We start from the raw sequence: 22985 nt of genomic DNA, 5'->3' as shown, positions 1-22985 counted from the left end.
GAGAGTGTGTGTGGATGCATGTGTGTCTTGTTTGTAAATCCAGATGAGTGAGGGAATGATTGATTACACTTGTCTTGTCAGTGAAAGTGTGTCTGATTGTGTTTGTGTGTGTGTGTACATGTGTATGTGTGTGGAGCTTCATCATTCGGGCTTTTACACATCGCGATCAGATACAGAAATACCTCATAAACTTTGATTTGAGAGTGTCAGATGATCTCATTTTATTTTGATGAACATTAACCACATGAACAATGCCTTATCTTGGATTGAATGTAATGGCATTTATCTGTGAAAGAGATGGCTTTACTCATTCAAAGTTTCACTCGGAATAGAGGCAGCTTCAAACCAACTTAACAAACTCACACCCGCCAACCATCAAACCTACCAAGGTGATGTTGGACCAATGTCCGACTACTGGGAAGGGTTTACAAAGGGCCTAGGGTATCGACACATGGCATCTAGAAAAAAAAAAAACACTTCAGACTTGTCATTGTATTGTGATCACATATTTCTGTTGTGACTATGTAGCGAGCTATCCAAGGTTTCCTTCTGCTGGAGTTGGACTGTATGAGACCAAGCCAGACCTAGCAGTGCGACTGTATATAACATTGGTGTTGACTGTATTTAATAATGTTCATGACTGTTATCTTCTTCTATAATATTCTATACTATGGGTAACTGTTTTGTGGCTTCACTGGCCTGCTGCGTGGGGCTGGCTAACGTTTGGCTAACGTTGAAGAAACATTCAGATGGACTACGTGCACTGCGTCTATATGCACTTTGATTTATCAGGGAAATTTTATTAATGTTTTGTAAATGTTTCATATGACACTTAATGTGCCATTCCAGTTTTTACATCATCATGGAAATTATGTATTTCATTTAAACAGCAAATATCATTTATGTACTTCATGTTTTTCTTTTCAATCGGTAAACAGATTGACTGGTTGATTTCCAAGTAATGAAGTGTTTTACCAAAGTGACTGTGAACTTGTAACTTTCGATACAGTTGAATTATTTTTCTTAAGAAAAGAATATATCTATATATTGAGCAGGGGGGGCGTACATCTCATTGTTTCAGTTACTGTCATTCTCAACAGCAAAGTTGTATCAATAAAATGTTTTAAAAAGTGTGATCTTTCTCCCACCGGGAATGTTCACTGGCTAGATCCTTTGTCAGAGAAAATGTCAAACATTGCCAGGAGAACATCGTTATTTTCACTGGCATGGTACAAAAAGGGTCAAGTCAAACCTGAATTAAAGACGACACAAAGCAATAAGCAAGAATAAGTAAGAGGAAGTCCAAATTAGAAAATTCAGAACAAATAAGTTATATTTACAACACAAGACTAGAAACCCTTCTTTTTCCATTTCAGTTGCTCTGGACTAATCTCATGACTGCTCTTGGTGTTTGGGTTTTTTCCCTCTTCCTTCCTGCATCCTCTGCTAACGGTCTGGCTTTACTACTGTACTCTGCACGGTGTGGAACCAACACACACACGCACGCACACACACATGCATTAATTAACTTTATGTATAAACAAACATGCACACAAAGACTAATGCAAATGTGACATTTTACTGTTCTGCCACATACATAGACATATCTGAGTAATCAGATCCATAAACGCACACCTCTTCATAGTCTCTACCACTGGCTGCACCCAGTCTCAGCTCTCTCTTCTCTCCTCCACAGGCCAGCGTTGTCATGGAGACCGCTCCGTCTTCTGTCGTATGGAGGCGGTGAAGCGCTATTGCCCTCTGCCGGAGTTCCAGCGCATGTGCTGCAAGTCCTGCTACAACGTCACCATTTGGGAGCCTCGACCCAACACTACCTCCACAACCACTGCCATAACCTCCATCCTGCCCACTTCTACAGCTCCTTCACCAGCCATTACTCTGAGCTCTAGCCTCACCACCATACAACCCACCACAGATGTCATCACCACCATTTCAGCTTCTACTATAGATCCCTGGACCAGCACTCATCCTCCTACTTTTACCACCACTGTTCCTCCATTCACACCTTCCACACTAAGTTCTACACAAGTTGTCACCACTCACACTTCAGCTGCCACCAACGCTCCTGTCCTCCCCAGTACCTATCCCATGGCAACCACGTCAGTCATTACTAGTTCTCCCAGTGTTACTGCTGATCCCCTACCTTTGCCTGCCCCAGACATAGACGACAACATGCCGAATAGTCCAACTACATCTGGTATCATAACTACTACACACCTTCAGGCAACAAACATTCCAACTATGAGTAATCCAACAGAAAGCAGGACAAAAGCGGATGGCCCACTAAAATCCAAGCCCAAAAAGATTCCACCAAAGAAAAACCCCAAAAAGGTGATTCCACCAAAGATCAAACCAAAGAACCCCAAAAAGGTGATTCCACCAAAGACCAATCCAAAGAAGAATACTGCGCTAAAAAATACTACAAGAAAAGATGTTCCACCAAAGATAAATCCCAAGAAGATTACTGCACTAAAAAATACTACAAGGAAAGACGTTCCACCAAAGACCAATCCCAAGAAGAAAACAAGTGTTACTCCAAAAAAGAATTCACCAGAGTACAGCAAGCCCCCAAAAAATAAAACAGAAAAAATAACTTCCAAAAAGACTTTTCAACTAAACACTACTCTCATAGAGACTACTCCACCAAACACTAATCCCATGGAAACTAGTCCACCAAGTACTACTCCCATAGAAACTAGTCTACAGGATACAACTCCAGTAGAGACTACTCCACCAAATACAACTCCCATAGAGACTACTCCACTAAACACTACTCCCATAGAGACTAATCAAACAAATACTACTCCCATACAGACTACTCCACCAAGCACTACTCCCATAGAGACTACTCCACCAAACACTACTCCCATAGAGACTACTCCACCAAATACCACTCCCATAGAGACTACTCCACCAAACACTACTCCCATAGAGACTAGTCCAACAAATACTACTCCCATACAGACAACTCCACCAAGCACTACTCCCATAGAGACTACTCCACCAAAGACTCCTCCCAAAAAGACAACTTCACTAAAGACTACTCCAGCAAAGACTACTTCCAAAAAGACTACTCCAGCAAAGACTACTCCCAAAAAGGCTACTCCCAAAAAGACTACTCCCAAAAAGGCTACTACAGCAAAGACTACTCCCAAAAAGGCTACTCCCAAAAAGACTACTCCAGTAAAACCTACTCCCAAAAGGACTACTCCTGTAAAACCTACTCCCAAAAAGACTACTCCAGCAAAGACTACTCCCCAAAAGGCTACTCCAGCAAAAACTACTCCCAAAAAGACTACTTCAGTAAAACCTACTCCCAAAAAAACTCCCCCTCTAAAGACCAATCTCAAAAAGACTCCTCCAGTGAAGACTACTTCTGAGAAAAAAAACAAACCCACACCCAAAAAGGAAGCTCCACTAAAGGCTAATCCCAAAAAGAACATTCAGCCAAAGGCCAAAGTTACAAAGAACACCCAAACCAAGAATCCTCAAAAGACTCCAAAACCAGGTCCCAAAAATGCCACAAACTCTCAGGCCAAGGTGAAAAAGATTGATACAAAAAAGAAAACACTTAAAACAGTGTCATATTATACCACAGCTCCTACCCCATATACAAGTCCAGAACAACTGAAAGAGTACTTTTCTTCCACTATCTCATCCAGCACTAGTGTATATGCAAACTCTGCAGGCATGCCAGAGTCCAGAATCAATATCACTTACATCAAAAACAACACAGGACCTACAGATGAAACTCCTCTGTGGTATTATGATGCCACAACACCCAGCACTTTAAGCAATGTTGTAACACCAAGTGGAATCGTTCATTTTGAAGAGGTCAGCATGCCCAGTGGAACCATGCCATACAGTGATTCCACAATGACCAGTAGCGGTGATGTTACAGTAACCAGTGGGACCATTATCAGTGGTGATGACATCACGGTGTCCTACAGCAATGTGGGAATGGTCAGTGACACCATGGTGCTAGATGACAGCCTCACCATGGTGATACCGACTATTAACAGTGAGGATATGACAGACCTCGCTTCCTCACCCTGGCTGGACATGTCTGAGTACATACCTGTGAACATCCCCATTCCCACGTCAACTTCAGACCCGGCAACAGCCTCACCTCCCTCCACCATCCCTCTAACAACAGAAAAACCAGTCATCACAACGACCACCAGTCCTCAGCGACGACCTGAGGAGAACAATGAGAACAACTCAATCGATGTCATATACAACAGGATTGTCGGCGTAGACAACGACATCTCCCAGAACAATTTGATCCCAAAGCGCCGGGTCAACCTCAGAGAAAGAACCAAGAACAAACGTATTCAGGAGCTTCTCGAGGAGAAGAGAAACTTTCTCCTCAGGATGAAGAGAGGCCATGCAGCATGATAGACCAAGCGCTGTCATTTCTCTTATAGAGATGAACGTTTCCTTTACAAACTTTTGTAAGCCCTGTTTAAACCCCTCTGAACTGTCATGGTGCTTTCTATCAGGCCTTTCTGGGAAAAAAAACTCTGTCATATCACTATTATGACAATCAGGACTGCAGAGACCGAATATCGTGGCCAAATGTTTGAACAGTTGCTTTGAATAAAGGAAAGCCCTTTAGAGTACAGATTGTAGCAGATTTGAAGCAAATCGCCTCGCCTGTGTCAACACAATAATGAGAAACAGAAGGGATGAAAAGTGCACATCTAGTTTGCCAGTTTGGCCAGCACTTCACAAATCCAAGCTTTTATCCCCCCAAACCACCCGCAGTCTTGTTAGAGGATTCATCAATGATGTAGATAAGGTGTAATGTTGTTTGTAAAATGGTATTATCCCTACTGGCACTTATTAAGCGACAAAATCTACCACCTAGAATCCAAATCCCCATATTATATTACAGCCCAGGACTGCAGCTCATTTCCCGACCAACATGTATCTTGTCTATCTCAGCCCCGAACAACAGCAACTGTAGGACAAGATGAAAATGTCTCCGGTTAAGTGGTCAGCACTCTGACTACATTATACACATAGGAGCTTTTGGTGGAAAACTATATGGCAATACTATAGAATCAGAAATTCAAAGTTTCCTTTTGGTTTAATTGAATTGTACAAAGTTTACACTGCTTGGATTATGTGCCTTATTCAAAGTAAATGTCCGTCTGACTACATGAGGTCTCTCATCTCTCAGGAAGTAAAGATACAGCATATTAAGGGACATTGCCAAACACATGGTGCTTCCTAAATTTTGATGATATATTTTGATATCTCACTAAGCGAGGTAGAAAAACAATATAAGTGAAGAGAAGAAGCTATATTGATATGCATTTTTGTTTGCATCTTTTTTTACGGTCAGTCAAATATGGTGCTTTTTTTGTCAGTGTTGCTAAAAGCGATGTCCCAGGTGCATTGTATAAAAAAAATACAAAAAATATTATCATAAAATAAAGAAGCCTGTTCGTATTAACTGTATTCAAATGGAAGCTTTTGGAGCAACTTTGTTATATTTTGATACTATTGGTACATCTCTAACTTGCAGCAGCTGCAAAAGCATCTATGGATATTTCTGTACGATATGTGTACATATGAAAAAGAACTTAATGTTTAATATTTATTAAAGTTTAAGTGCCTGTGGTATTTTGCAAACTGTCCTTGTCTTGTGTTTTCTTTTTCAGTGACAGTCATGCAGCTCTTTATCTTTTTGGCTTCAACTACTAGTTGTTATGTCACTCAGTCAACTCTGATAAACAACTGTGAGCCTCACTGCTGCATCAGCATATGACTGCACGACTTTTGTTTAAGCAGCATCAAATTTACATTAGCACCCTTACAAACTTTTCTTCAATCTGTATTAAACATCAGTTGCACAGTAGTGTAAAATCTGACACATAGGGGGAGACATTGCACCTGAAATCATGTTCAAGGTATTCATGTTTGAACTCAAACAACCGTTTTTATTGCCTTGTTTTTCATCTGAGCAGAATCAGAATATGAGGTTCAGACCATGACTGCATTTGGACTGATAATATTTCTAAAATATAAAGTCACTGATCGCTAAAATGGAATTTCAGTCTCTTGACAGAGCGGCTCCAGCACAAGTCATCTTTAATGTGATTACAAACTATTCAGGAATTTTTCAGTGTATATATATTGCACTCACTCTCATGCTACAGGTTTAGGCTCATCATAATCTGTTCATACCCTGTTGTTCATTGTTTGTAAAGTACTTGTAAAGTACTTGTAAAGTACGATACTTGGAGAGAAAAACAAACAAGGAAAAGCTTGTTTTTATTCCTTGTTCTCTTCCTCTGTCAGTCAGTTTTGTGGGTTTTTTGGTTTTGACTTCTTTTGGTGATTTCCCAACGCTGACTTCATCTGGCCTCTGTACAGCGGTCACACCAGTCTTGTTACGCTCATTAAATGTTCCCATGTGCAGCAAATTAGGACTGCATGGATGCAATATTGCTTACTGCTAGTTGCCATTTTATCCTCCTGGGAAACAAACAAAAAGTGTAGTTTACACCCAAATAATACCAGAAAAAGAAATATATTAAGGTATAAAATCACATCCCCACAAATTCAGTTGAAACATTTCTGTGTTCTGGGGAAAACTGAGGCCAAAATAGAGGAACATTAGTTTGCATTAGGGAATAATCACTGGAATCAAACAGCCCATTATGGTGAAGATTATGATCATTTTCGTGAGAGTATTTCAGAGAAGTGCTTTGTGAATTGTGTTGATTGTGCCGATAGTTTGGATACAACGATTGATCGGTGTTCAAAGTCTTGACAAAATGACAAAAATGTAACACTCAGTTTCAAAAGTCCACAATGTGCTTCTATTAACTGTAACTGCATTATATTGTAATATGATCTTGTTTTTGTCCACAGCCCCTGTGATTACAATTTCTCCCAAAAATATTTCAGAACAACTTTTTCTTGGAAAAGACAAGCAACTCTGTGAGGAAATTCCCCTCATGGCTGTTGTCAGGATACTTCTGGCAGCTGGAACTTACTTGACTTAAGCCCTTTGCTCCTCTTGGGTGCATAGGCCGCTAACGACTATCCTCCATTTCTCTCTGTTTAGGGTTTTTCGCTCAAGCTCTCCCCAGTTGAACCCACTCTCTGCAATTTCTGCCTCCACACTTCTTCTCTAACTGTTTCTGGGGCGACCTCTTTTCCTTTTCCCTTGTGGGTTCCATTTCAGGGCTTGTCGGGTGATGTTTGTGGCAGGCTTTCTGAGTGTGTGGCCAATCCAACTCCAACGCTCAACAATCCATAACTCCCTTCTTCAACTCAAAGTGTCTACCTACACACTGAAGCATTTTCCTGTATCAACCAAATTCTTATTGACCCATAAGTTGGTTGGAGTGGTTCAGGGCAGAGGAGAGGCACATTGAACAGATATGTTGCTTCCAAGTGTGTTTCTTACAGTTGCAGCTGAAAAAATAAAGCAAAGATTGTCATACACACCATAAGAAAACCTCCAAGCAACACATTCATTTAATGGAATACATAAATGTAATTCAAGTCAGATCTACTTATACCCTATAGGCCAGTTATACAGTATAAGATGGAAAAAATAGACTACACTGTAGGCATTCTCATATATTACATTTAATCACACAGGTACAATACGAGCCTCAAGCTGTTTTTTAGAATTTTTTAAATGTATTTATTTTTTTATATTTTCTCTCTTTTACATGTTCTTGCTGTCCAGCAGCTTTTTTTTTGCGGTGATATTTTTTGCAAGCTGCCCTCTCTGCAGTTTAGCAACTGTATCTGTGTTGTGGTTTGCCTGGGTTATGTTCTACATATGTAACTAATATATTTCTCTTCATTTGAAAAAATAAAATAAAATAAGACATGTTGCGAACCCTGCCGCTTTCACATTAACATGGACCTGGTAAATGGTAAATGGACCTGCACTTAAATAGCGCTTTTCTAGTCTCTTTGCAACCACTCAAAGCGCTTTACACTACAGACTGCACTCATTCACCCGTTCACACACACATTCATACTGGTGGCAGAGGCTACCCTAAACGATGCCACCTGCCACCGTTGGGAATTCATTCACACACTGATGAACACAGCATTGGGAGCAATTTTGGGATTCAGTATCTTGCTCAAGGATACTTCAACATGTAGGCTGCCATGGACCTTTTGACTTCAACAAAAAAAAATTGTTTTTTTACTTGAAAACTTACATTTTATATTTATAAGAAAATATGTAGCTGCGTGAGTACTGCGGTGTCCTGTTGGTGTGTGACTGACACACACACACACACACACACACACACACACACACGTGCAACAACGGGATAATTTCACCAAAAGTCTGCTAATGCCTTACCCTCACACCGGGTTGGTTGGTTCCTGGCTACATGATGGTAAAATGGTTAGCACTGACGTCACACAGCAAGAGGGTTGTAGGTTTGAATCCGTGTTAATGGTTTTTTGTCGCTGTGTCTGCCTGCGATAGTCTGGCCACCTACGTCCAAGCTGGGATTGGCTTGAGTTTGGAAAAGTGGTAAAGGATAATGATGCCTTATGTAAGGCAGAGGGCAGCCTAAACACGGACACAGGAAGCGCGATGAAGTGACAGAAATAGTGGCTCGGGCCAAGTACAACAAGCAGGAGTTTGATAAGAAAACAAGTGTAATGTTTGTTTACCTGAATGTTAGAGCATGTGTGTCCCCACCAGTCTGAATTATCTGAGGAACTGTGTAGCAGTTAGCCGCTAAGATAAAATAAATTAAAAATATAACGAAATAAATTAAAAATTTAAATAAAATTTTGTTTTTGCAAGATATCCACTTAAACTTGATTAAAAGCCAGGAAGAAAAAGTGTGTTTTTATGGAGGATTTAAAAACTTCAAAAGATCCTGCAGATCGAATGTGCCAGGGCAGGTTATTCCAGAGCCTTGGGGCCGCTGCCACAAAGGCACGGTCACCTTTGGTTTTTAGTCTGGTTTTAGGGGCGACCAGTAGCAGCTGACTGGAGAATCTCAGTGTTCTGGCAGGGGCGTGGATTTTAAGGAGCTCGGTCAAATATTGAGGGGCTAGGCCATTAAGAGCTTTAAAAACAAACAATAACATTTTAAAATCTATTCTAAAAGCAACCGGGAGCCAGTGTAGCGAAGCAAGGACGGGTGTAATGTGGTCACGTTTGCGTGTGCCAGTAAGGAGACGGGCAGCTGCATTCTGAACCAGCTGCAGGCGGTGCAACAGTGAGTGGTCCAGGCCAACATACAATGAATTACAGTAATCCAGTCTGGTATTGATAAAAGCATGGATTACTGTCTCCAGATCTCGACGTGGCAGATACCCTTTTACTTTTGTTAAAATCCTTAAATGATAAAAACAGTTTTTTATGACCGAGCTAACCTGATGGTCGAGTTTCAGCCTGTCATCTAATATTATGTGTCTAGTAAGTAAAGGAATCGACTGCGTGCTTGCATTTAGCGCTGGATTCACTGCGAGCAGGAAAGCTATGTGGGGTCCTCTGATGAAGACATATTGGGCTGTTCGGATGCTACAAAGTCAGATACGCCATTGGTGATTGGAAAGGACTGTTGTTGTTCTGAGAAGCATTTCACCTTCACTGCTGTCTAGTTTTTTATCATTTCATGTGATTTCACTCTGTTGAGGATAAGGATTTAATCGACCGTACTACACCCAAGTGGCACGCAGCCCTGTGAACTAGTCACTGTGTGATCAGAAAGAAACCCTCAAAATATACCAGAGTAAATTCACAAATATACCAGAAAAATATTAAAAATTTACCAGAAAAAAAAATCACAATTATACCAGGAAAAAACTTGTTCTCTGAGATTATAAAGTGATACATTTGCGAGAGAGAAAAAACAATACCACATGCACATGTTAGCAACAGTATGGACCATGTCTGCATCAGGTAAGTTTATCTATATTGAAATTAATGAAGTTAGTAGGTTTTTGGTCTTTGCTTCATCATACAAAATACATACATTTTCATCAATTTGTAAATCCTGAGTCCCAGAGCACAGAGAGAGTCAGGGGGACAAAAAAAGTCACAGATTGTGTGATTAATTAAGTTGTCATATGGCTATTGTATGCTTGCATTAGTTAAGCAGTTGACCTCAATTTGAATGCAGTCCATGAATATGATGTTGCAGTGGCTAATTGTCTTTCTACAATATACTTACTATACTATATATACCATACTGAGTTGGTGTTCAGCTGAGAGCCATCAGCAAACAACTCAAGCCTTTCTTAATCTCTTTAATATGCATGCTATTTCCTCTAAACACACACCAACAAACACAAATGTCAGTGTGACTGGTGTTTAATCTTGTGTTTGTTGTTTCTTTCATGAATCTACATCCTGTAACTTCATTTAAAATTGAAGCCTGGTTGATGTTGCACCTCGTGTTTGTCATAAGCACAATTAACATTGATGAATGCAGTCAGTGTGCAGCCAGAGAGTATAACATGTCCGTGTGTGTCTGTGTGTCTTTGAGGCAAAGTTCTTTGTGGCTAATCCATTAGAGGGCCATAAAAACCTAGGAATCTTTTTATAGGGTGGATGCAAAGAAAACGTGACTCATCTGACTCATCAGAGGTCATGCTGCCACAAACAGACACACACACACACTCCCGTGTTATAGACTGTGTAGATATAAGAGGACTGGAAGCCTTTTTCTTCATACACAAGGGGCAGCTTGTTGACTAAAGGATGTGAAGCAGGATGTTGCTATGTATATGTGAACACTCTCGTGAGCAGTCCTGTGATCCTACACAAATACACCCTGTAAAATATTGATCATGATTGTGTGACATCATATATATATATATATATATATATGGATATATATATATATGGATATATATATACATATATATGTGTGTGTGTATATATATACGTGTGTGTGTATATATTTATATATATATGTATATATTAAGATGCACATCATCATTTTAGTTGTCAGATAAAATAAAAAATTTTAGAAAATATGTTTGATATATTTCATTATATTTTAATTTTTAATTATTATTATTATTATTATTATTATTATTAATAATAATAATAATAATAATAATAATAATAATAATAATAATAATAATAACATACTTTTTTAAAATCCAGTTCCTTATTTGAAACTGGATAAAGTATAACAAAACATTTTTTGTCAAATCTGCCCCCAAAAAAATCTAAAATCTTTTCTGCAGGTGTTGAGAGATTATATCGTACATTAACCCTGTGAAATGAATTAGTGCAAATATTGCAGGTTTTTTTTTTTTTTTTACAAACTTGAGCTGAATTAGGTCAGAGACCTGAATTTCCAAAAATGTCGCATGACCCCAAAAACAATTTATGTCATAAATGTCAGAGAAACAAGCCTCTCAATGGAAAGAAATCAATTGAGTACTAAATCTGACCAGGGAATTTAAAAAACACCCGCTGTCCCATTTTTATTGTCAAATGCTTTGCAAATAATAGACAATTTACCACAAAGCTGCCAAGTGGACAATCTCTGTGTTAATGTAACTCCTGTTACATCTGCACCTAAATCTTAAAATGAGTACGTCAAATTGTCCAGATAAATACAAGCTAAATGCTTGTCTGAGTCTTAAATATTAATTATTCATGGCTTCTAAATTTGTCTTAAGTCTTAGCTTACATGAACAAATCAATACATCCGTATACAAACTCATGGGCTATCACCCATCAAAATAATCTCAGTTTTGGATTCTTTGTTCAACGTGCAAGTGTACTAGAAATTTTTAATAATAATTATTTAATGAATTAAAAGTCAACTACTAGTACTACTACTCATATTCATATGATCCTTTTGATGTGAAGTATTCTTTTAATGAAACATTTCTTTTGTCTACATTTTAACAACATTTTGTGTAACATTAAATTGGTTTAAAGTGTCTCATTTTTTAGCGGCATAATTATTGATATAATTCATCCAGCAGAGGAGGTTGTTTAGGCCTTCCAACACGAGTAATATCAGCTGTGAGTTAAGTAAGTGAAATTATGATGCACATGCTTTACACAATTAGTGTCAAACATGTTTACAACAGCTCCACAATATGCTGGCTTCTTTGCATAAAGCATTTACCAAGATTACAGAGGATGACTGTGTTCACTTACAGTCAGTCATTTTTAGAAACAGCATTACTGAAAAAACAATTAAACTGTCTATTTTCCTCCCTCTGTTTTTGGTTTGTTTACCCCTCAGTCTCCTCATTCTGTAATCACCCTCCTTTCTTCATCTCTCTCGTCCCTCTTTCTCTGCCTCTGTTTTTCTCTCTCCATCAATACAATCGGCCAATGACAGAGCTTGGGCTGAGGAAATGGATGGTGTGTCTATTTTTAGAACCAGGGAAGGAGGGCAAACCAAAAGTAAGCTAGGGAGAGAGAGGGAGGAGGAGGAGGGATGTGAGGAGAAGATAAATCTGCATTCTACCGCTGCCTCTGGTCAGAGACAGTTGGAGCTACAGAGCGCGCTCAAGGAGAAGCAGCATCATTTGCGGGAGACACAGCATTATACATTTAAAGAAAAAGATATTTTGCTGCAAAAAGGCTGCAGACTTCTAGATTGCAAGAGTAAAGAAAAGAAGAAAATATCATCTGGACCCAACAAAGACAAAGGTGAGGGGGGTTGAGTGCTAAATCCTTACATAATTACTGAAAATGCATGAGGTGAAAATACACAGGGTGCCTATTCTGTGCTTCAGCACAGAGCTGCTGCCGTGGAACCATTTTTAGCCGTTGTATACTGAAGGTGTGGTCTAAATTTAGAAATGGTTACACCTTGGAAGAAACTGGGAGAGGCTGGCATTTTGGTTTGGCTTGCACTATTTTTGGCATGGAGGTTGAGACGAAAATATATTGTGGGCTACACTCAGGGTTGTAACAATATGGGGTTACTTAACAAAATATAAGCTCACACATTCTGTGGCTTTACATGACTGAGATGGCTTTTAAAATAGTCATCTATTTATGTTGCCTCTCTCTGCTCCTTGCTGGGATTGTTTGTATTTTGGTCTGTTTACATTGCAAAGTAAGCAGGAGTCTGAAATGGGGAAGAAGAGGAGAGGAAGACTTGTATGTGAATTAAATTTAATACACTCTGGGGCAAAAATAGATGGTCATGTTTTGGAGCACTGGAAAAAAAACTAATTAATGAGGTGTGACATGTGAAACTATACGCTTAACATAAATGTTGCTGTGAAATTGACAAAAGTTGTATGGATATGTTCAGTCTCTGACATGTTGTTAAATTCTTTTCTTGGATGTATAGCCCACAGATGTTGTTGGTGATATAAACTGTAATATGGCAGAACCATGCAGCCAACGCCTTTATTATAGCTGGTCAAATCATATCACCATCTCAGTTTTAACACTTACACTTACCTACTTACACAATCATTTTATCCAATCACTGTCCATTGTTGTTATTGCATCCAGTTATCTGCTTCTGCAAGAAAGTGAATTTACTATAAAACTGCTTCTATACTGTACATTACTGTCTGTTCCCAAACATTTGACAGATGTTGTTTTGGCTCTGAACATGATGTCTTTCCTCCTTATCTGTCTCTCAGCTATGAGGCCGCGGTCCAGACTGCTGTCCAAGAGAACACTCCTGCTGCCAACAATCAGAGAGGGCACTGAGGAGACGGTGAGGGATTTGAATGAGGCCAACACACTCCACATCGCTGGCTGTGGCCAGACTGTGTCCTCGGAGGACTACCTCCTCTCCATCTGCCACCTGGCCCACCCCACCTTCCCCAGCAGGGACGTCTCCTCTGACAACATCCACGCACGGCACCTGGACGCCATGCACCAGAGGCAGCGGCTAAGTGGAACCACATCGACCACCTTTGAATTCAGCTCCTCAGAGGAGGCACACGCCATCGATATGCAGAAGAGGGAGGAAAAAGGACTGAATGGCGAGCTGATGTTTGGCAACTCTGACCCTCTGGAGTATCTTTATGGACACCAGAACAATCTCTCAGGAGGCCTGAGAAGGGCATTTGTTGAGGAAAGGTTTATCAGGCAACATGGGAGCATATGGAAGGGCCAGGCTCGCTCTAGAGCTCACAGCATCCCCTGTGCTTCAAGTCCAGACCTCTCACGCCAACGCAAGAGCAGCTGCCCTGAGTTACACATCAGCAATAACACCTCTATTCCAAACATCTCCCCAAAGCACAGCTTCTCCAGACTGGAGGCCAGGAGAGGGAGCCCAGCAGATAGAGGAGCAGAGGAAGAGAGACAGAATCCAACCATCAAACAATCCCTCATCTCCCAGTGGATCTCTGACTGCAGGTCGGCATGGAGGGAGGCACGCGTACGAGCCTGCATGCTCCCCGCCATCGCTGAGATATAGGGCGGAAATGGACAGAAGTTGTGACAGAAGACATTCATGAATAAAATATCCTTATCTATTTCTGTCAGTGCATGGGACATTGACGTAAGGGGATATGTAAATGTGTATAATGCTGATAATTATAATTAAATAAACAGAGACAAGTAAATATTGTCATGATTGTCCATCTGTAATGTATTCTCATTATTAACTGGTACAACCTACCTGCACTATATGTATGCTGGCAATCATACAAATATAAAATTATAAAAGTAAACATATCTGCAAAATCTTTCATAAGTATGAATCAATAAAACATTGTTTTGATACTCTCAACCATACTGTCAAGTGAGTGTTTTTCTGTGCTATGATCAGTGTTTTCTTGCATGTGTGAATCCTTCGAAAGTGAACTCCCATCTCGGCTCTGCTGGTGCCAGGCGTTGGAGTTTCTATGGTAACTGTCATGTGATCCTGCTCTGGCAAACACAAGCATGGAGGAACACAGGCTGAGCAAAGATGACACCACTCAGTGTAAACATGTAGATGCAGGTCATCAGGGTTGAGTTATACGGCTGCTGTTGACTGCATGTCACACTTAAAAGCATACAAATCACTGATTCATGTGAATACATTTCAATATTGATTCAGAATTGTTTTTTTAAATTATTGTTTAGTTGTAGAAAGAAAAATAAACATTTGCTATGATTAACAAGAATTGTTTTCATCTGCCACACAACATAAAGCCCCCGGCTGTAGGTTTTAATTTTTCACACTAGAGGGCAGGCTTAGAAAACACAACATACACAATCCATCACACATTTTATAACTCAATCTGCTGTACACCAAAAAGGGGCCATGAATACACATTCATTGAAAACTAAAACATCTGAGGTTATAGTGAAAGTGTTAAATTTCCAGATTTAATGTGGAATTAGGGATTATTACCAACATTTTGGCTGCTCACTTTCAGTTTGACAAACAAATGAATTAATCACTGTGGCTGAATCGTTGGCTTGTTCACAACGTGTCTCATTATCTGAACATTTCTGTGTGTGTGTGTATGTCGCCATGTTCACATATCTCACCATTTTATTTGGGGTGAATACAATATTTAAAGTTCATCCTAACTTATTGCATTGACAGCCAAAACTAGCAAACAAAGTATTATTGTTTAACACAACTATTACCATTTGTGAGCAATGAGTTAAAAAAAAATGCAAAAAATGTTGTCATGCGGGGGGAAAGAAACACGCTGATGGTTCCAGTAAAAGAAAACCACCTTCTCTGACACAGGAAGGTGTTTTTTAGGGGCTGGAAAGTCTTGAATGTGGTCAAATTCACTCGCAAGTTACTCTTCCTTTTCACACTTACCTCAGCCCCCCAAAATGGAAGCCAAGACCTGTTCTCACCAGTCTGTAAAGATAAGGACAGTATATAAACTGCATAAAAAATAGTTTTACAAATGTAGTTTGTTAAATGTAAAATAAGAAATCTGTTTTTCTGCAGACTGATTCAAGCAAATTAGCCTTGGTCTTGGAATAACTCCAACATGACAGTCAGGTGTCATTGTTATTGCGCAGACCCTGGGACAAACAAAAACAGAAACAAGACAACATCAATGTGCATGTATTTGTTGAACATACTTCTTATCTTTCTCTTTCTATTATCACTGGTGTATTTGAAAATAATTTCAGCTAAATACTGTAATATGGGACCTTCAGCAAATGAGGAATTGTCCGAACCATGCTGCGGAGGGAATCAACCATCATAAAGAACCACACAAAGGAACAACCCTCCAAACGTCAATTGAAACTCACATTTAACCTATTGACCTACTGAGGCATAAATGTTTTTTCCTCTTTTCAACCCACATTAATCCTCTCCTGAACCCTCAAGATTTATATGATGACCCTTTTAAGGGGCCGAACCCCCTGTTGGGAACCACTCGATTAAACAAACTGACTTTAATTAAATAAGATAATTTTTCTCCACAGCAGTAACATTCTTCTCATCAAGTTTTTTTGTAAAGTGTTCTGGTTTCCTTGGCTAGTCACGCTTGGGCCTTGGTTGTGTGCAGGTAAACATTCTAGAAGTCTTGGTCCCAATATCTATTGTCTGGATAGCCACTGGCTACACCAGAACCCAGGACATTTTGACTATTGCCTTCAGAGGCTAACCCTCATCTTACATCCCACCAGATTTATATATTTCACCCTTTGAAAGGGACCAGAGCCCCCCTTATCAGCCAAATGACTCATCTACGTGAGTACTGTTACTGTTTCTGTTGCTATCATCTTTCCTTTGACTTCAGTAGGAGTTTGAATGCAAGATTTTAACATGCAAATACTACCTTAACATACTTGAAATAGTACTTTTATATAAACAAAGGACCTAATTACTTCTTCCACCACTGATTTTGTTTTCTACAATTTCCTGTAATTCACTTTGTATTTCATCACAGCTCTTCTGCTGATCATAGAAATCACTCTTTAAAGGAATTGAGAAGTGCAACCACACCAGGCTGTACAGCTAAAGTCTGCAGAGGAAGAGACATTGCTGACGTTATTAGTTCCTGTCGCTTCTTTCCTACACAGGGTCATGCTTTGTGGTTTTGGCTTTTGCTAAAGAACTGCACTGCTTCACAAAAAGGAAACGTGAATTATTAAAGATAGTGATGGTTGGAAACCCCCCCTACCCAAACCCACATTCACCCCTAAACAGGCAAAAGGGTAACTAATATGTATATATATTTTCCATGATACGCTGGTCATACATGTACTGCTGCTGAAAGCTGCACTGTCGGGTCACTCCTTTTGTTCCTGTGCCACTCAAGAGTGTATGAAAGAAAAGGCTGTACTTTTCTGATGTGAGCTGGCACACTCTAGTCCACAATAAGTAAAACCCATAAAATATTAACTGAAGGGAAGTATAAAATATTTAAGCTTGCTAAGTGCAATCTTTCTGTCAGAATGGAAATGGAGTTCATTAGAGGTGGCAGCACTAAACCACTGCAAACAACCACACGATAAATAAGGCAAGCAGAGAGAGTCCTGATATGACTCATAGTTTTCTATGCTTACTTTTTTGTGTTGGAAAGGATTTGTTTATTATCATTTATTTGTGTCATGAGCCATCTTCTGTGACGGTTGTTTTAGAGAAGTTGAATTGCTGACCATCTGACCACTATTGTTTAGTCTGTTCCATGATGTGGAAATAAATGAAATTCCCCTTAACTGGTCTTTTTGGTCAGGGAAGACCCATGTGTCTTAAAATAGCACAGCTTGGCTTTGACAGAATTCTAACTAATTTAACAAACTCTATTTCCAGGGATAGTAATGTAGCTTGGTGGAACATCAAGAAAATTAACATTTTTAATATAAATCAAATAAGAAATCCAGACTTGAAGATGGTCAAATCTGCCCGGTCTCATTCTCAACTAATGCTTTGCCGCAGTCACACTCTTTTTATTATTATCTTTATTATTATTTATTATTATCTTATTGTGTGATTGAGTGACACAGGGCTCTCTATTGACTGTATAGTGTAAACCCATCCACAGCAACAATAGAGAGACACACACACCTGACCTGTTTGATCTGCTTGAAACAAACTCTGGTGTGTTTTGTCGGATAGCCTGTTTGTTTTTTGCTAGTGTGAATGCTCAAATGAACTCTATCGCAGACCAAAGAACTGAACTCTGGTCCACTAAAGTTTGCAGTTTGCATTAGGTGGGAACCAAAGAAAGGAAACTAACCAAAATACAGTGCATTCTGGGTTGAATTTGGGCGGAAATTTGAGAATCAACACCAGGCATGGTAGTAGCAGGCTTGAAAACTGTCTTGTGGAAAGACATGGTCTTATGATGAAGTAATGTCCCTTATCAAAATATGTTCAGAGGATCACACAGTTGTTTGTGGCTACACACAAAAACAACAATGTCTTTGTCTTCCTTTAGTGACTGAGTTGTTGCTAATGGATTCAATCGCACAATGGATCAATGTTGCATAAAACTGAAAAAACTCCACCAACCATACATTAAAGTATGCAACTGGCAGCTCTTATTTATTTGTGAACAGTTTCAGCTAAATGCTGTAATATGGTGCCTTTTAAAAAAATGAGGAAACGTCTCAACCATGCTACCAAGGGGAATCAACCACCATTAAGAACCACACAAAGGAATAATCCTCAAAATATCAAATGAAACTTGTATGTACCCTTTTGACCTTTGCCATAAACTCAACATGAATATTCTCTCAGCCAGGGGCAGTGGGTCACTTACAGGTACATCTCAAAAAATTTGGATATCATGAAAAAGTTCAATATTTTTTGTCAATCATTTCAGAAAGTGAAACTCATACATTATACAGATTAATTACGCGTAGAGTGAAATATTTCAAGCCTGTTTTTCTTGTAATTTTGATGATTTTGGCTTAGAGATAATGAAAACCTATAATTCAGTGTCACAGAAAATTAGAATATTGTGAAAAAGTTGCTTGAAGTCCAGAGTCAACAGTCAGTGTTGGTCCACTGTGTTTTCTGAAGTCCACAGTCAGCGCAGCCATCTACCAGGACATTTCAGAGCTCTTCAAGCTTCCACAAGCTCTTTGGAGATGATGATTTTTTTTAAAATTTCATTTTCCAGCAGGACTTGGCACCTGCCCACACTGGCAAAGGTACCAAAAGCCGGTTCAATGACCATGGTGTTACTGGGCTGGACTGGCAAACCTACTAACCTGAACCCCATAGGAGTCTATGGGCTGTTGTCAAGAGGAAAGTGAGAGGCACCAGACGCAGATGACATGAAGGCTGCTATAAAAGCAACATGGGCTTCCATTATACCTCAGCAGTGCCACAGGCCGATCACCTCCATGCTACGTCCCATTGATGCAGTAATTCATGCAAGGAGGCCCAACCAAGTATTGAGTGTATAGAAATGAACATACTTTTCAGAAGCCTGACATTTGTGTGTAAAATATTCCTTTTTTTAATTGATCTTATGTAATATTTTAATTTTCTGAGACACTGAGTTTTGTAATTGTTTGAAATCTCTGAAGAATCTCATCATAGTGTACACACACCGGCAGTAGCCCCCGTGGCCCTTTCAGAATTTCCCCAGAGGAAATTTTCTAGTTGTTTTTTATTGTTTCTTCCTGCAAATTGATTGGCTGCTGTCGGATTGGTTATTATTAAGTGAATCTGGTTTCAGGTTGTGTTGGTGTAGTTGGGAATGAATAGTGTTAATAGTTGATTCAGGAAATGAAGGGAAAATAATGAAGGTGTTGCATTCTTCTTTCTTCTTTATATACCAAGGTTTTGTTTTGTTTCTTAATTTTTTTAGGTTTGGGGAAAGGTATCAAGTATTTTCAAGACACAGTTTTTATTTTGAGTGTAAAGTCAAAATTGTGACTGGAGTCTGACTATACCTCCAAGTCATGTTACTTTTGTTCACAGTTTTGCTAGAAACCATTTATTCATCTTATTAGTTGGGTGACCATGCCTGTTCTCCGAGGTAAATGAAGTACAACATTTTGGTCATTTAGGCCTTGCTTTTAGCAGTAATATGACAATATATCATATAGTCACCTTCAGTTTCCTCTATAGTCTTGTATTATTTAAGTTATGTGATCTTCAGTATGCTACTTGTCATTACAAATGGTAAAACAATTTACAGGAAAGCAAGATTTTTGGTATAAATGAGGTGTTCTGAACCACGAACCATCTTTGTGGCGTTAATACAGAAGAAAAGAGAAGGATATCACAAATTAGAGAAGGACATCACTTTCTACAAAAAGTGAAAGAGGATATAAAACTGAAACTTACATTTCAATTATGCTTTCTGCAAGAAACCAAGCATTTCATTTGAAGCCTGTAACCATTGGAATTAAATTATATCAGATCTGTCTGAAAGTAGATTTTTTATTCCACAGAATATAATGAGGACATGAAGACCAGAATCCATCAGTTATTACTGTTAATACTGAATTGATTGCATCACAAATGTCATGACAGTGTAACTACCACGCAGTAACACTAGCAACTTTGAGTTTGTGCTGTAAGCACTGAAGGTGTTAACCACTGATGCACATGGGATACATACAGAGCCAGACATTGTAGAGATCACCAGCCCACACTTTGTGCTGCAGAAGAAAAACAGACCAGGCAAATCTCAACTAACTTGATTAGAATTTAATTATCAAGTCCCTTTACTAAATTCATCACAAATGGAGGATTATCACTCTGACATGTAAAGTGATTCGACATTTTTAATATTTTACATGATTTAACGATAAAACAAGGAGTCTGTGTCTATGTGTATGTTTGTCCTTTACATATCTTAAGCACCCAGTCAGGTCCACGCTTGGCAGGTGAAGTGCTTGGGATCCAAGGGAGTGCCGTGTTTATGCAACTTGACCTGATGGTGGCGCAACGACATTAGCTTTACGTTTTGGCCTGTAACTTTTGAACTCTAAATTTCAGAGAAAAAAAAAATATTTTACCTGGATCCTGTGTGTTAGGACAAATTTATCCATATAAGCCCCCCGATTTACATCAAGAGCGATTTTCCACCATGTGGAATTGTGTACAAATCTATATTTTTGAACTTCTCAAATTTGAAGCAATCTGCACCAAATTTAGTCCAGAACATGTCCAGATAAAGTTGTATATATATACCGTTTTGTTAGAGGTGGCCCTCATAGTTTGCTATGTCATGTCTCCTGAACCTTTTAACGATTTCAATCAGATTTGGTGGACATGTATAGATGTAAAGTTTACACAATCACTGTAAGTACAATGCTAAATGTCTAAATGTTTACAGTTGCAACAACTAACAATTTTGTTTTTATGTTCTATTGTTTTTATGTTCTATTACATGATATTAAAATGTACTTTGAAAATCTCAAATCTGGTAACCATGGGTGAAAACGAATGGATTGATTGAGTTGCAGTTTGTAAGGTTTCACTTTCAAATGTCAAAAAATTCCCTAAATACAGGAAGTATAATGAGGAATGATGTGTCTGAAGAGTATATAAGACAGCCCTCAGCCTCTACTCCTCACAGTTCTCCTGTCAACAAACTCTTGACTCTAGCTAATCTCTCAGCTCCTTATCTTCTGTCTTCTTCACCATCTCATCTCGACCAAAGAGGAAACCAACAATGTCCAGCATCATCAAAGTGTTTCTGCTCCTGGCTGTCGTGGTCTGCCTCTCCAGTGCCCAACGTAAGTTTTTATACTTTATCCTGTTTGTTTAAGCTGTTATCGGATATTTGTGCAGTGAAAAAAAATGCAATTTAAATAAATATTGTCTTTCTTGTCTCTCTCTCTAGGCCATAAATCAGGACAGTGTCTGTGTCAACGTTTCAGGGAGAGAATGGTCTCTAAGTCTGACATTAAGGACATCCAGATCTACCAAGCAACCGCCTTCTGTAACAAAGTGGAGATTGTGTAAGAAACACTTAGATCTTTAAGTAAGAAGATGGATTTGAGTGCATTTGTAATCACAAAATGATGATTTGTTATTTAGATTTTTGTGCTTGTATCTTCCTTAGCAAAACCTGGCACTTATGAATTCATAATGGCATTTTAATCCATTCAAACATTTACCAAAGGCACTTCTAACCACCAGTCTGTCAGCCTGTATCTTATCTGTTTATTGGTTGAAGAGAGTAATTTAATCTAAACTCACCTTTCTTGCCCATTCCAACAGTGTCACCAACAACAGCGGCCTTCGCTACTGCCTGAACCCTAATCTGGATGCAGTGAAAAAGATCATGGCTTCCATCATGTGAGTATATTTACAGACATAAATCCAAGCCTCAAACTAAACGACCAACAACTAATATTATACTTATGAATGTCTTTATTTGATAGAAATAACAGTCATAAGTGACATGCCTTTTCTCCACACTGTTGTTATGTGTCTAATGTCTTTCCTTCTCGTTTTTTTGTCATTAGGAAACCAAAAACCTCTACAACAGCCAGACCAACTGAGGTCACTTCCACCCCAAGCAGCAGCAGCAGCAGCAGCACAGCTCGCAACTGACTCTTTAACTCCTTGCACCAATAAGAAGCTCAGATGACCCCTGACCCCCGCAAACAGGCACCTTCAACGAATGTAGCTGTGAAATCAATGTCACCTTTAACATTTATTGTCTATTTAACTTCTATTTATGCTGAAGTGCACTTACAGTATACCTTCATTCTTTTTTATTTCCTTTTTGTAAATAGATATGTTACGTGTTGTAAACCAAGTTCTCTGTATTTGAGTAATTATTGTGTCTTTTAAAAAAAATAAAAAATAAAAAGAATCAAGGGAGCATTTAGTACTTGTTTTCTGTTCCAACTCTGATACTGTATGTAGTGTTATTAATAATAATAATAATAATAATAATAATAATAATAATAATAATAATAATAATAATAATAATAATAAGCTTTTTAAATGAGAATTTAAAAAATCTAAAAACCTAAAATATATAAATGGCAAAATTAAAAGTAATAAACAAACAAACGAAAAATAACAAACAGGCTGCCAGGTCTAAAATATAATCTGGAGCCAGTTCATGAAAAGCCATAAAAGTAATCAATAACATTTGAAACTAATCCTAAA

The 22985-nt window shown here is 38.8% G+C and overlaps 3 protein-coding genes across 3 annotated transcripts in view; all 3 read left to right on the top strand.

The window, feature by feature from the left end:
- LOC131981750 (A disintegrin and metalloproteinase with thrombospondin motifs 2-like) overlaps window positions 1–6183 on the top strand; it is a 136853-nt gene extending 130670 nt beyond the window's left edge. The window contains exon 23 of the mRNA XM_059346189.1: window positions 1697–6183. Coding sequence (XP_059202172.1) covers window positions 1697–4419 — 2723 coding nt within the window. The 3' untranslated portion in view covers window positions 4420–6183. The remainder of the gene's footprint in view (window positions 1–1696) is intronic.
- Window positions 6184–12486: 6303 nt separating this feature from the next.
- On the top strand, window positions 12487–14711 carry si:dkeyp-72g9.4 (uncharacterized). Its single transcript, XM_059346650.1, has 2 exons — window positions 12487–12658; window positions 13612–14711. Exon 2 carries the CDS (start codon window positions 13614–13616, stop codon window positions 14394–14396), a length of 783 nt encoding a protein of 260 aa, XP_059202633.1. The 5' UTR covers window positions 12487–12658; window positions 13612–13613; the 3' UTR covers window positions 14397–14711.
- A 6729-nt stretch (window positions 14712–21440) lies between these two features.
- Window positions 21441–22678, top strand: LOC131981257 (C-X-C motif chemokine 9-like). Its single transcript, XM_059345473.1, has 4 exons — window positions 21441–21595; window positions 21703–21820; window positions 22083–22160; window positions 22331–22678. The coding sequence occupies exons 1-4, from the start codon at window positions 21532–21534 to the stop codon at window positions 22416–22418; spliced, it is 348 nt and encodes a 115-aa protein (XP_059201456.1). The 5' UTR covers window positions 21441–21531; the 3' UTR covers window positions 22419–22678.
- Window positions 22679–22985: the final 307 nt, after the last annotated feature.

The sequence above is a fragment of the Centropristis striata genome, chromosome 12 (assembly GCF_030273125.1).
Source record: "Centropristis striata isolate RG_2023a ecotype Rhode Island chromosome 12, C.striata_1.0, whole genome shotgun sequence".
Lineage (NCBI taxonomy): Eukaryota > Metazoa > Chordata > Actinopteri > Perciformes > Serranidae > Centropristis > Centropristis striata.
This window is presented reverse-complemented; position numbering and strand designations above follow the sequence as displayed.

Excerpts from the sequence above, each read along its gene's own strand:
- LOC131981257 (XM_059345473.1), top strand. The coding sequence starts at position 21,532 with ATGTCCAGCATCATCAAAGTGTTTCTGCTCCTGGCTGTCGTGGTCTGC. Across the intron at positions 21,596-21,702 it reads CTGCCTCTCCAGTGCCCAAC|GCCATAAATCAGGACAGTGT; the intron begins GTAAGTTTTTAT and ends CTCTCTCTCTAG. Across the intron at positions 21,821-22,082 it reads TGTAACAAAGTGGAGATTGT|TGTCACCAACAACAGCGGCC; the intron begins GTAAGAAACACT and ends CCATTCCAACAG.
- si:dkeyp-72g9.4 (XM_059346650.1), top strand. The coding sequence starts at position 13,614 with ATGAGGCCGCGGTCCAGACTGCTGTCCAAGAGAACACTCCTGCTGCCA.